The following is a 13,186-nucleotide window of genomic DNA, read 5'->3' as shown; positions in this document are numbered from 1 at the left end:
CAGCCCAGTTTCTCCTGGGTGATTAACATCAGTTATCTCAGGCAGAATGGAAATGCTGCTTTTGAATATTGTGTGTGTGTGTGTGTGTGTTTTTTTTTTTTACAGGCAGAGTGGATAGTGAGAGAGAGAGAAAGGTCTTTTTTGCTGTTGGTTCACCCTCCAATGGCCGCTGCGGCTGGCGCATCTCACAGATCTGAAGCCAGGAGCCAGGTGCTTCTCCTGGTCTCCCATGGGGTGCAGGGCCCAAGCACTTGGGCCATCCTCCACTGCCTTCCTGGGCCATAGCAGAGAGCTGGCCTGGAAGAGGGGCAACCGGGATAGAATCCGGTGCCCCAACCAGGACTAGAACCCGGTGTGCCGGCGCCGCAAGGCGGAGGATTAGCCTGTTAAGCCACAGCGCTGGCCTTGAATATTGTTTTATAAAAGACCTCCAAAGGGGCTGGCATTATAGCATAGCATGTTAAGCCTCTGCCTGAGATGCTAGAATCCATATGGATGTTGGTTAGAGTCCTGACTGCTCCACTTCCAATGCAGCTCCCTGCTAATGCTCCTGAGAAAGTAGTAGAAGATGGTCCAAGTGTTAGGGCCCTTGAACCCATGTAGCAGACCTGGAAGAAATTTCAGGCTCCTAGCTTTGGCCTGGCCCAATCCTAGCCATTACAACCATTTGGAGAATGAACCAAATGATGGAAGATCTTTTTCTCTCTTTCCTCTTTCTGTAACTCTGCCTTTCAAATAAATAAACAATAATTCTTTTTAAAAAAAAAAGGCTCCCCACGATTTATCCTGGGTATGCAGGGATGGTTCAATGTATGCAAATCAATCAGTGTGATACACCACATTAACAGACTGCAGAAGAAAAACCATATCATTATCTCAATAGATGCAGAGAAAGCATTTGATAAAATACAACACCCTTTCATGATGACTCTAAGCAAATTGGGTATAGAAGGAACATTCCTCAGTACAATCAAAGCAATTTATGAAAAACCCACGGCCATCAGTCTATTGAATGGAGAGAAGTTGGAAGCATTTCCACTGAGATCTGGTACCAGACGGGGATGCCCACTCTCACCACTGCTATTCAATATTATACTGGAAGTGTTAGAGCCATTAGGCAAGAAAAAGAAATTAAAGGGATACAAATTGGGAAGGAAGAACTCAAAATATCCCTCTTTGCAGATGATATGATTCTTTATTTAGGGGATCCAAAGAACTCTACTAAGAAACTATTGCAACTCATAGAGTTTGGCAAAGTAGCAGGATATAAAATCAATGCACAAAAATCAACAGCCTTTGTATACACAGGCAATTCCTTGGCTGAGAAAGAACTGCTAAGATCAATCCCATTCATAATAGCTACAAAAACAATCAAATACCTTGGAATAAACTTAACCAAGGACGTTAAAGATCTCTACAATGAGAATTACAAAATCTTAAAGAACTAGAAGAGGATACCAAAAAATGGAAGAATCTTCCATGCTCATGGATTGGAAGAATCAATATCATCAAAATGTCCATTCTCCCAAAAGCAATTTATAGATTCAATGTGATACCAATCAAAATACCAAAGACATTCTTCTCAGATCTGGGAAAAAAATGATGCTGAAATTCATATGGAGACCCATGAGACCTCGAATAGCTAAAGCAATCTTGTGCAACAAAAACAAAGCCGGAGGCATCAATACCAGATTTCAGGACATACTACAGGGCAGTTGTAATCAAAACAGCATGGTACTGGTACAGAAACAGATGCATAGACCAATGGAACAGAATAGAAACACCAGAAATCAATCCACACATCTACAGGCAACTTATATTTGATCAAGGATCTAAAACCAATTCCAGGAGCAAGGACAGTCTATTCAACAAATGGTGCTGGGAAAACTGGATTTCCACGTGCAGAAGCATGGAGCAAGACCCCTACCTTACACCTTACACAAAAGCCACTCAACATGGATTCAAGATCCACTTCTATGACCTGACACCATCAAATTATTAGAGAACATTGGAGAAACGCTGCAAGATATAGGCACAGGCAAAGACTTCTTGGAGGCACAGGCAGTCAAAGCCAAACTTAACATCTGGGATTACATCAAATTGAGAAGTTTCTGTACCGCAAAAGAAAACGAGAAAGTGAAGAGGCAACCGACAGAATGGGAAAAAATATTTGCAAACTATGCTACAGATAAAGGATTAATAACCATAATCTACAAAGAGATCAAGAAACTCCACAACAACAAAACAAACAACCCACTTAAGAGATGGGCCAAGGACCTCAATACATTTTTCAAAAGAGGAAATCCAAATGGCCAACAGACACATGAAAAAATGCTCAGGATCACTAGCAATTAGGGAAATGCAAATCAAAACCACAATAGGTTTCACCTCACCCCAGTTAGAATGGCTCACATACAGAAATCTAGCAACAACAGATGCGGCGAGGATGTGGGGAAAAAGGGACACTAACCCACTGTTGGTGGGAATGCAAACTGGTAAAGCCATTATGTAAGTCAGTTTGGAGATTCCTCAGAAACCTGAATATAACCCTACCATACATTCCAGCCATCCCACTCCCTGGAATTTACCCAAAGGAAACTAAATTGGCAAGTAAGAGTTGTCTGCACCTCAATGTTTATTGCAGCTCGATTCATAAAAGCTAAGCCATGGAATCAACCTAAATGCCCATCAACAGTAGACTGGATAAAGAAATTATGGGATATGTACTCTATAGAATACTATACAGCAGTAAAAAAAAAAAAGGAAATCTGGTCATTTGCAACAAAATGGAAGAATCTGGAAAACATCATGCTGAGTGAAATAAGCCAGACCCAAAGGGACAAATATCATATGTTCTCCCTGATCAGTGACAACTATGCACCTAAAAGTAAACCTGTTGAAGTGAAATGGACACTATGAGAAACAGTGACTTGATCAGCCCTTGTCCTGTCGAGGAACAACTTACTACTTTATTCCTTTTAGTATTTTTTTTTTTTGTTCTACCTAATACTATTGGTTGAACTCTTCAACACACAATTATCCTTAGGTGTTTAAATTTAACTGAAAAGTGATCCCTGTTAAATATACGAGTGGGAATAAGGGAGGAGATGTACAGTTCAGCACATGCTCAATCGGACTTGCCCCAAACGGTAGAGTTAGAAATGTGCCAGGGGATTCCAATTCAGTCCCATCAAGGTGGCATATACCAATGCCATCTCACTAGTCTAAGTGATCAGTTTCAGTTCATAATTGGTCATAATGATAGGTTTAAGTGTCAAAGTGATCACATAAACAAGACTAGTGTCTGCTAATACTGATAGAATTAAAAAGACAGAACAATCCAACATGGGAAGCAGGATACACAGCAGACTCATAGAATGGCAGATGTCCTTAACAGCACTCTGGCCTCAGAGTCAGCCCTTAAGGCATTTGGATCTGGCTAAAAAGCCCATGAGAGTACTTCAGGAATTATGCCACAGTGACAGCCTCATGGAATTGTTCTATTTTTAATGGGAATGTAGGTGGTCTTAAGGTTGGGGCTGTTATGACTGTTACTGGTATATAGGTTCTAGAATTTATCATTGATATGTATTTATGAATTGGGAGTATATCCATAAAAATGGAATTGTTGGTATGTAGGCTTATCTATTCTGCTTAAGTAGCTACTACCAAACAGTTGTCTAAAATGTACCAATTTTAACATCTCTCATTAGCATGTGAGATTTTGGTTTTATATGCATTTTTGCTAAAATTTGGTATTTCCTGCCACTTTTAAAACTTAAATTTTTATTTTAAAGTCAGAGACAAATGTTCCTAATGTTGGTTCTTTCCCTAAATATCCACTGAATCCAAGCTGGGCCAAGCCAAAGCCAAGAGGCTAAAACTGAATCTGTGCCTCTCTCATGGGTAGTAGGGATCCAAGCACTTGAGCCATTATCTGCTGTCTCCCAGGGTGCACATTAACAAGAAGCTGAACTGGGAGTGGAGCTGGGACGTGAACTCGGATATGGGAGGCAAGCAGTGTCCTGACCACTGTGCTCCATATCCGTCCTTCTTGCTATTTAAACTTTGTTTTTAATTTAATTTTTAAGATATTATTTGGAAGGCAGAATGACCGAAAGAAGCAGGGGGAGGAAGGAGGGGCATCTTGCATCTGCTGGCTCACCTCAAAGAGCCAGGGTTGGACTATGCCATAGCCAGGAGCCTGTAACCCCAGCCAGGTCTCCTTTGGGGGGAACCCAAGTACTTGAGCCAGCTTCAGCTTCCTAGGGTGCACATTAGAAAGTTGGCTCTGAAGCGCACTCAGGACTCAAAGCCAGGTGCTCTAACATGGAATGTGGGTTTCCCAATCCCGTGTCCTATGCCATTTCTGTTTATATTTCTTACTGGTGTATGGTGGTATCCGGTAGTGACTTCACTGGAATTTTCATGATTACCAAGAACACTGAACATGTCCCCCATATTTGCTCATTGAACAATAGGCTTTTTTGGAAGTTTCTGTTGGAAAGATTTGCCTTACTGTATTATATGTGATTTAACTGTTCTTTGCACTAAATACAGTCTTCTCTCTTCTGTGTTTAAAAAAAAAATTACCTAAATGAAAGATCTCTGTGAGATCCCAGCAGAAAGAAGGGGCCATCAAGGAAGAATGTACCTTTCTCTGAAGGGAGGAGAGAACTTCCACTTTGACTATGTCTTGTCTAAATAAGATTGAGGTTGGTGAACTCAAGAGGCTTCCATAGCCTTGGCAGCTCATGACAAAAGCCTAGGGTGATTACTGACATCATAAATAAAAGTGTCAATTGTTAAATCAACAACGGGAGTCACTGTGCACTAACTCCCCATGTAGGATCTCTGTCCTTAATGTGTTGTACCATGTGAATTAACAGTATAGTACTCAAACAGTACTTTATACTTTATGTTTCTGTGTTGTTGCAAACTGTTGAAATCTTTACTTAATATATACTAAATTGATCTGTATATAATTGTACTATATAATTGTATATAATTGTATATAATTGAAAATGAATCTTGATGAAAAATGGGATGGGAGAGGGAGTGGGAGACAGGATGGTTGCGGGTGGGAGGGTGGTTATGGGGGGGGAAAGCTGCTATAATCCAAAAGTTGTACTTTGGAAATTTATATTTATTAAATAAAAGTTAAAAAAAATTAATATATGTAAGATTTTAAAAAGTTTACATAAAAAAAGCCCCCTAATGTCTGAATGGTGGACTCAAATTCCAGTTCAGTGAAACTGTCATTATCCCTCCCCAAGCAGAAAATGCATCCCTCGAGAACTACATGCTTCTAGGGCACTGTTTTAGCTTCCCTTAGTCTCATTTCTTATACAGTCACAGCTGCAGGAAGCAGTTGTGCACCACGTTCAGCTGGCTTTAGTGAATGCATCCAGAAAATACCTTAGCTCAGCACGGCTCCATGTTTCCTGCTTCTCCTCTCGGGTCTTTGGCTTCACAGAGTAGGGGAATGTGATGGGGAATATTCTTGCCATTCATACAGACATTAAGGTCTGTGATCCATTTTCTATTCATTGTTGTAAAGGATGTGAGGTATGTATTGAAGCTATTTCTTTGCCTATAGAAATTCATTTTCCCAGCACCATTTGTTGAAAAGGGTACATTCCATTGAATTTCCTTTTATGCATCGTTGGAAGGTGCAAATCGATGGAAGATACATGGGTTTATCAGTTTCTGATGTCTCCATTCTGTTATGCACACTCAGTACCGATGCATATTACTATCCTTTCTTTGACACCACACTTTCCTATGAATTGTAATTTAATAATCTGGAAACTAGGCATGGTGAGTCCTCTACTTTTTCTCTTTGAAAATAAATTTTACTTTCTAGTTTCTTTACCTTTAGTTATAACTTTTACAACCAGATCATCAATCTGTGCATGAAAATCCCTGCTATGATATTTTTTGGCATTTTGACTCACTAGAACAGTTTGAATCTTCCAATGCTTGCTCATGGTGTAGCTATTAATTGCTTTACATTGTCTGTGACTTCTTAAGTTTTTATTTATTTGAGAATAAGAAACAGAAAAGCCTTCCATCCTTTGGCTCACTCCCCAGTGGCCACAATGGTTGGCGCTGGGCCAATTTGAAACCAGGAGCTAGGAGCTTCGTCCACGTCTCCCACTTGGGTGCAGGGACCCAAAGACTTTGGCCATCCTCTACTGCTTTCCCAGGCCACAACAGAGAGGTGGATCAGAAGTAGAGCAGCCAGGACTCAAACTGATGCCCATATGGGATACTGGCATCACACGTGGAGGTTTAGCCTACTATGCCACAGCACCAGTCTCGACTTTTTTTTTTTTTACAGATTTAATAAATTTATTCCTCCAGCTCCTATTTGCAGCACCAAATATTTCTCAAAGTAGCAAAGGTCCAGCGCTGTGGCATAGCAGGTAAAGCTGCTGCCTGCAGTGCCGGCATCCCATATAGGTGCTGGTTCGACTCCAGGCTGCTCCACTTCCAATCCAGCTCTATGCTTTGGCCCAGGAAAGATGGCCTAAGTCCATGGACCTCTCCAACCACGTGGGAGACCAGGAAGAAGCTCTTGGTTCCTGCCTTCAGATTGGCACAGCTAAGGCCATTGTGGCCATCTGGGAAGTAAACCAGTGGATGGAAGACACCCTTCTCTCCCCCACACCCCTTTCTCTCTGCCTCTGCCTCTCTGTAACCCTAATTTCAAATCAATCAATCAATATTTTTTAAAAATAGCAGACAGGGGGCCGGCGCCGTGGCACAGTAGGTTAATCCTCCACCTGCAGCGGCAGCATCCCATATGGGTGCCGATTCTAGTCCCGGCTGCTCTTCCAATCCAGCTCTCTGCTGTGGCCTGGGAAAGCAGTAGAAGATGGCCCAAGTCCTTGGGCCCCTGCACCCATATTGAGACCAGGAGGAAGCACCTGGCTCCTGGCTTTGGATCGGCAAAGCTCGAGCCATAGCGTCATTTGGGGAGTGAACCAACGGACAGAAGACATTTCTGTTTCTCTCTCTCACTATCTGTAACTAACTATACCTCTCAAGTAAATAAATAAATATTTTTTAAAAATAGCAGACAGAATCAGCAGTGGCTAACAGGTACCGTGAGTGTTCTGTGTTATGCTGGACTTGTCCATAACTGGCATTTCCCCACAGCTGGGGAACTTTAATGTAACAGTGAAAAAAGTTCTAACCACTTCTTGGGGAGGGAAAAAAAACCACTCCTCAGAAATCCCCAGATCTGGCTGTGAGGTCTTTCTTCCTCCCCTCCCACCTCTAAGGCTAGTTGTCCGTTTATCCCAGTGGAGCAGGACAGACAAAACCTGACCTGAGTTACAGGAAACAAAATAGTAATCGTTATAAAGGGAGTGACCAGGAGCAACTGAGGTTTTCCTTTATCTCCCACATCCAGTGCATGTGTTTCACAGAAAAACAACAAGAGTAACATGCACAAACACAACCACTAGAACTGCAAAACCCATTCATCCAAGAGTGGTAGAAGGCAGGAAGGAGAAGTGGGAGGGCCAGAGGCACAGGGAGGAAATGAAATATCCCAATCAGTCCAGATCCAGGGGCTGGCGAATGCTAGAAAACAGCTGCAGAGGAACCTGGGGTCCTTTCAGACTCATGGAGGTATTAACAATCCACACACTGTGTTGAGAGGATTCTGCCTTGTGTGCCCCAGAGGCAGACATCCCAGTTCCTCAGAAGGGAACGTGCAGAGGGCCCTTGGGAAATGGGTGTGTGTTTCTATCTTGACTTAATGAAGAATCGGGTGGGATCTTGGAGAGTTCATCTTTTCTCTTATCTCTGTCCTTTCTATAGATATGCAAGAGGTTGGGCCAAGAAGTCTGACTGCTGTTAGTGGCAGGTTTACCTCGCCTGTGCTGTGTTTTTGGGGAATTAAGTTTTAGTGAGAGATTGCCTCCTGGAAATCTTTCTGAAGTATGTGTCTTTCAGGGTGGTATTTGGCTTAAAGCCCACTGAAGACTCCTTGTGTAAACTTTGACACTCTTAAGATATTTTAGAACATTCTCAGTCTGATTAACTTTATGGCTTCTCCAACAGTTTTCATCCATAAAATGTAGGCTGCAGCCACACTGGACTAGTCTCCAGGTGTAAACAGGAAATGATCAAGTATCCATCACAAGTTTCTCTCCACCCCACCTTCTTCCAAGTAGTCAGGTGTGAGCAGTGGCTGTAATCAGTTACCCCTGAAGGACTTTGAGACTATCGGTCCCAGAGAGATCCCAGGCAACTCCTTTGTCTTTAATGAATTCCTCCTGGATCTGGACTCCTCCAGGATGCAAGTCCTCATAGGCATAGAGAGGAGTGGAACGAGAGCTGTAAGAGGATGGTGCAGACATTGGTGGTGACTACAGAGGCTGTCACATCACATGCCCATAATGAATAAAGTAGAGTAGAATTATGGATCAGGCCCTGGAGTCACCCTCAAATAGCCTGGGTAAGTTGGGCAGGAGGGGGAATGAGCCCCAGTGTCCATCCAACCTGTGGGTTTTGGTTTTCCGAGTTGTATGATCTGCTGGATAGTTCTTTAGACAGGATTAACTTTCCTCTTCTCCACTTGTCTGACTCCCAAGACTTCCCAGCAATCTAGAAGTATGTTGACTAAGGTCTGCCAGTTATACTGTTTTTAACGATATCATCCTTTGTAATACTTTGCAATGTATCTTACAGGATTGCATCATTTCAGTGTAATGATGGCTCTGTGAGGCAGGCTTCAATGCAGTAGGTATTAAGTCTTGTTTTATTTAAAAATAATCTGTAGTTTTTAAGAAGCATTGAACAGACTTCCATCAGAAATTGTAGTTAAACTGAAATGGGGAAAACCCAGTATTGTAATTTAAAGGCAATGTATGACCTTATTCCTCAAGTGCAGTCCGTGGACCGCAACGTTGCCATCATCTGGGTCTTCACTTAAAATATGCGATCTGAACTAGAGAAGGAGAATCGGCATTGTAACAGAATGCCTGGTGGATTTTCACAGACATTACACTTTAGAAGTTCTATCCTCGGTTATTCTTTTGTCCAGTGTAGGAGAGGAAGGTAATGAAGCTAATTTCACCATCAGTGGCAGCACCTGCAAGGGATATCTCTGGTCTGTGATTCCCAGTTAGACTTTTGACACCAGATTGGGTCTGACTACTTTGCTGAGTTACTTTTGAGAAAACTGATGAATGATTTCCCCTAATGTTTCTTCCCAGTGTAATTCCATAACATAATGTCCAACTGTAAAACTGTCAGTGCAGCTTAAGGACTGTCAGCAGGATGAAGATCCCAGCAGTTGAACCCAGTTACATATTTTCATTGAAGGAGATTCCAACATCTCTTAATGTTCCTCCTCTGATTTCTCATTCAGCTTTGATACAGAAAGGGGAGTATTTAAGTCAGCATTCTCCAGAAGTCAGAACCACATCATATAGATAGGTGATAGATAGATAGAGATAGGTAGGTAGATAGATATCAGGCAGACGCTAGAACAAGAGCAAGTGGGGGAGATTTATGCACAGGAATTCAGTCTCATGCAGTTGTTGGAACTGCAAAGTCTACAATATGCAGGGCAGGTCAGGAGGCTGGAAATCCAGGGAAAAGTTGATGTTACAGCCTTAGTCTTGCATGCAAAGGCAGTCTGGAGGCAGAATTCTTTGTTCTTCAAGGGACCTCTGCTTTTTAGGCTTTCAACGTATTCTATGAGGCCCACCACATTATGTATGCTAATATGCTGTACTCAAAGTCTGCTCATTTAAATGTTCATCATGTTTCAAAATACCTTCATAGTAACATCTGGACTGGTATTTGTCTAAAACAAGGTAGGAGGACCTGCCCATGTTGATACATTAAATTAGCCATTGTAATGGGCTTTGGACATCTGAGATAGAACTCAGTTTAGAGCTTGTGGGTAGAAATGATCATTTCTCGTTCTGTTTCTCCAATAATTTCTAAAATTACTATATTTTAAAGACTATTTACTTGTTTGAAAGGCAAAGTCACACACACACACACAGAGAGAGAGAGTTTATATATGCTGGTTCACTCCCTAAATGGCCACAGCAGCCAGATCTGGGTCAGGTCAAAGCCAGGAGCCAAGAACTCCATGTGGCATTACCATGTGGGCGGCAGGGGCCCATGCACTTGGGTCCTCTCCCGTTGCTTTCCAAGGCACAGTAGCAGGAGCTGTATCAAAGCTGAGTAGCTGGGACTTGAACTGATGCTCCTGTTTGGGATGCTGATGTCCCAGGCAGTGACTTAACTCACTGCACCACAATGCCGATCCCACAATTGTATTTGCTTTTCCCACGCCAATGCCAATGATGTGTGCAGATAGCAACATAAGGATGCTTAGAATGAGTCATCTGCATTAGTGAAATGAATGGTATAACTGAGGTACCCTCATGTTTTCTGTGGGTACAAAATTACATCTACCTAGTAATAGGCTAAATTTAGCACCATATGGTTACGTCTGGTTTTAGTTCTGGAGGATTTAGTAGGACTATCAATTCTAACTTTAATGAGAGTTTGTAGCCTTCAAAGACTGAGGAATGCATAAGTATGTCTCAACTTGAAGGAAAACGGTATAAGTAGGTAATGAAACATGGGTCACATCCGGTACCATGCCGGGTGCCGGCTCTACTGCAGGCATGGCCTTCCTACATGGAGCTTGCAGTCTGGTGGGGAAGTCAGATTAAACTAGTGATCTAGGACGTGAGTGCTATGGGATGAGTACTGGGAACAGTGGTAACATAGGAGCAAATCTTAACAGCTCTGGCGAGACATGAAAGATTTAGCTGAGTAAATGTCATCTACATAGAAGAATAAGTGGGGATAAGTCAGGTAGAAATGGAGCACAGGGAATAAGATGCTAGTTAGGAGGAACAGCAGGTGCAAGATGCTGGAGGCAAGAAATGATCACTTTTAAGTCCGTCATTGCTGGAGAGTGGGGTCAGATGATAGTGTGGAGGTCAGCAAGAGTCAGGTCCTAGAGCACCACTCCTGCCCGTGAGAGGAATTTTGCCTTTATCTTCAGAGCAATGAGAATCCCCCAAGATACTTAATCAGGAGAAAGATGTAAGAACACCACAATGGGAGAGAAAGATTATTGAAGGAGAAGAGCCCTGAGGCAGAGAAACGGGGAGATGAATTGAGAAGCTGTTTTAACCATTTCAGTTAAGATGTCAGCCTCGTCTAGGATTGTGTGTTTGGATACAGGGTGGATGAACCAGAGAGCTAAGTGTAGAATCTATAGGCTATGTTAGATTAGAGTTGATGATGAGAGGAGAAATGAACGAAATAAAACTCAGAGTTTTGATTTGGTACTGGATTCCTTTCACGGATTGTGAGAATGGAGATGGAGAAGGTTGGGAGAGGGAATAGGTGAAACTTGAGTTTCATTTGGGATCTGTTGAGCTTAAGATGCCTGTGATCCCGCCACAGGAAGATAATCATTGAGCAATGGGATACAGAGTTCTGTGAGTTAGACATCTACACTAGTGTTTAAATGGTAAGCTAATACAGTGGAGGGCATTGATTTGCTTGTAGGTACACATAAAGTTGTAAGAAAATGATGTTTAGAAAACCTTGAGAAAAATTAACAGGTAAGAAACAGAGTGGGAGCCAATCATAGTTTTTGAGTGGTCAGAAAGAAAACTAATAAATTTATGTCTCAGGAACCAATAGATAATGTTTGAGAAAGAAAGGAATACTGTAACATGTAAAAAGAAATGAAGAAATAAGGCATTTATGACTATGGATTGTAATTGCATACATCAAGAGTAAAGACATTGTTATTGTGATGTGAGTGAAAGGAGTATTTTGACAGAACATCTAAAACAATGTACCACAGAAATATGTTGATTTTTAAATTCAAGCTTTAGGGGACACTGTTATTTCTTCTTAAAGGTACTAGCAACACAACATGACAGGAAAGAACCAAACCAGTGTCTCAGAGTTCCTCCTCCTAGGCCTGCCCATCCAGCCACAGCACAAAAGCCTCTTCTACGTCCTGCTCCTGGCCATGTACCTGACCACCGTCCTGGGGAACCTCCTCATCATCGTCCTCATTCACCTGGACTCCCATCTCCACACGCCCATGTATTTGTTTCTCAGCAACTTGTCCTTCTCTGACCTCTGCTTCTCCTCTGTCACAATGCCCAAATTGCTGCAGATCATGCAGAGCCGAGTCCCATCCATCCCCTATGCAGGATGCCTGGCCCAAATGTACTTCTTCCTGTTTTTTGGAGATCTAGAGAGCTTTCTCCTTGTGGCCATGGCCTACGACCGCTATGTGGCCATCTGTTTCCCCCTGCACTACACCAGCATCATGAGCCCCAAGCTCTGTCTCTTCCTGGTGGCACTGTCCTGGGTGCTGACCACGTTCCATGCCCTGTTGCACACCCTGCTCATGGCCAGGCTGTCTTTCTGTGCAGACAACAGGATCCCCCACTTTTTCTGTGATATGTCTGCTCTTCTGAAGTTGGCCTGCTTTGACACCCATATCAATGAGTTGGTGATATTTGTCACGGGAACCATCATTCTTGTCATCCCGTTCCTACTCATCACCATGTCCTATGTAAGGATTGTGTCTTCCATCATCAAGGTTCCTTCTGCACGAGGCATCCGTAAGGCCTTCTCCACCTGTGGCTCCCACCTGTCCGTGGTGTCGCTGTTCTATGGGACAGTTATTGGTCTCTACCTAATCCCGTCAGCCAATAATTCTGTGAAGGAGACTGTCATGGCTCTGATGTACACTGTGGTGACTCCCATGCTGAACCCCTTCATCTACAGCCTGAGGAACCGAGACATGAAGGGAGCCCTGGGAAGAATTCACTGTAGAAAGAGGACTCTCTTCTCTCTAGGATGTTAGTACCTGAAATCTGTATATAATTTTATACTGTATGTTATTGATATTAATATTGGAACAGTATCCCAGATACTTTCATCACTTTGTAGACCTCTATTAAAATGGCAGATTATGCAACTGTTCGAAATGCAAAAGGGATGATGTGTTGGTGACTTGTTGAATTAGGAAGAGGGTATTGGTGGATTGACTAATATCTTTCTCTTTGTCCTCCTGAGGTGACCCTGAAAAAAATATAAAGAACTATTATTTCAAATCCTCTTCTGCCTAACACTGTCAAATTATCACAGGTTTTGATCATAC

General features: G+C 42.5%; 1 protein-coding gene across 1 annotated transcript; it reads left to right on the top strand.

Annotated features, from left to right (window-relative positions):
• Nucleotides 1–11,941: 11,941 nt before the first annotated feature.
• Nucleotides 11,942–12,889, top strand: LOC133746861 (olfactory receptor-like protein DTMT). Its single transcript, XM_062175102.1, has one exon. The coding sequence runs from the start codon at nt 11,942–11,944 to the stop codon at nt 12,887–12,889; it is 948 nt and encodes a 315-aa protein (XP_062031086.1).
• Nucleotides 12,890–13,186: the final 297 nt, after the last annotated feature.

The sequence above is a fragment of the Lepus europaeus genome, chromosome 18 (genome assembly GCF_033115175.1).
Source record: "Lepus europaeus isolate LE1 chromosome 18, mLepTim1.pri, whole genome shotgun sequence".
Classification (NCBI taxonomy): Eukaryota; Metazoa; Chordata; class Mammalia; order Lagomorpha; family Leporidae; genus Lepus; species Lepus europaeus.
The sequence above is the reverse complement of the archived record's forward strand: the minus strand, read 5'-3'. Positions and strand labels throughout refer to the sequence as shown.

What these genes read in the sequence shown, in the direction of transcription:
- LOC133746861 (XM_062175102.1), top strand. Translation starts at nt 11,942, where the DNA reads ATGACAGGAAAGAACCAAACCAGTGTCTCAGAGTTCCTCCTCCTAGGC.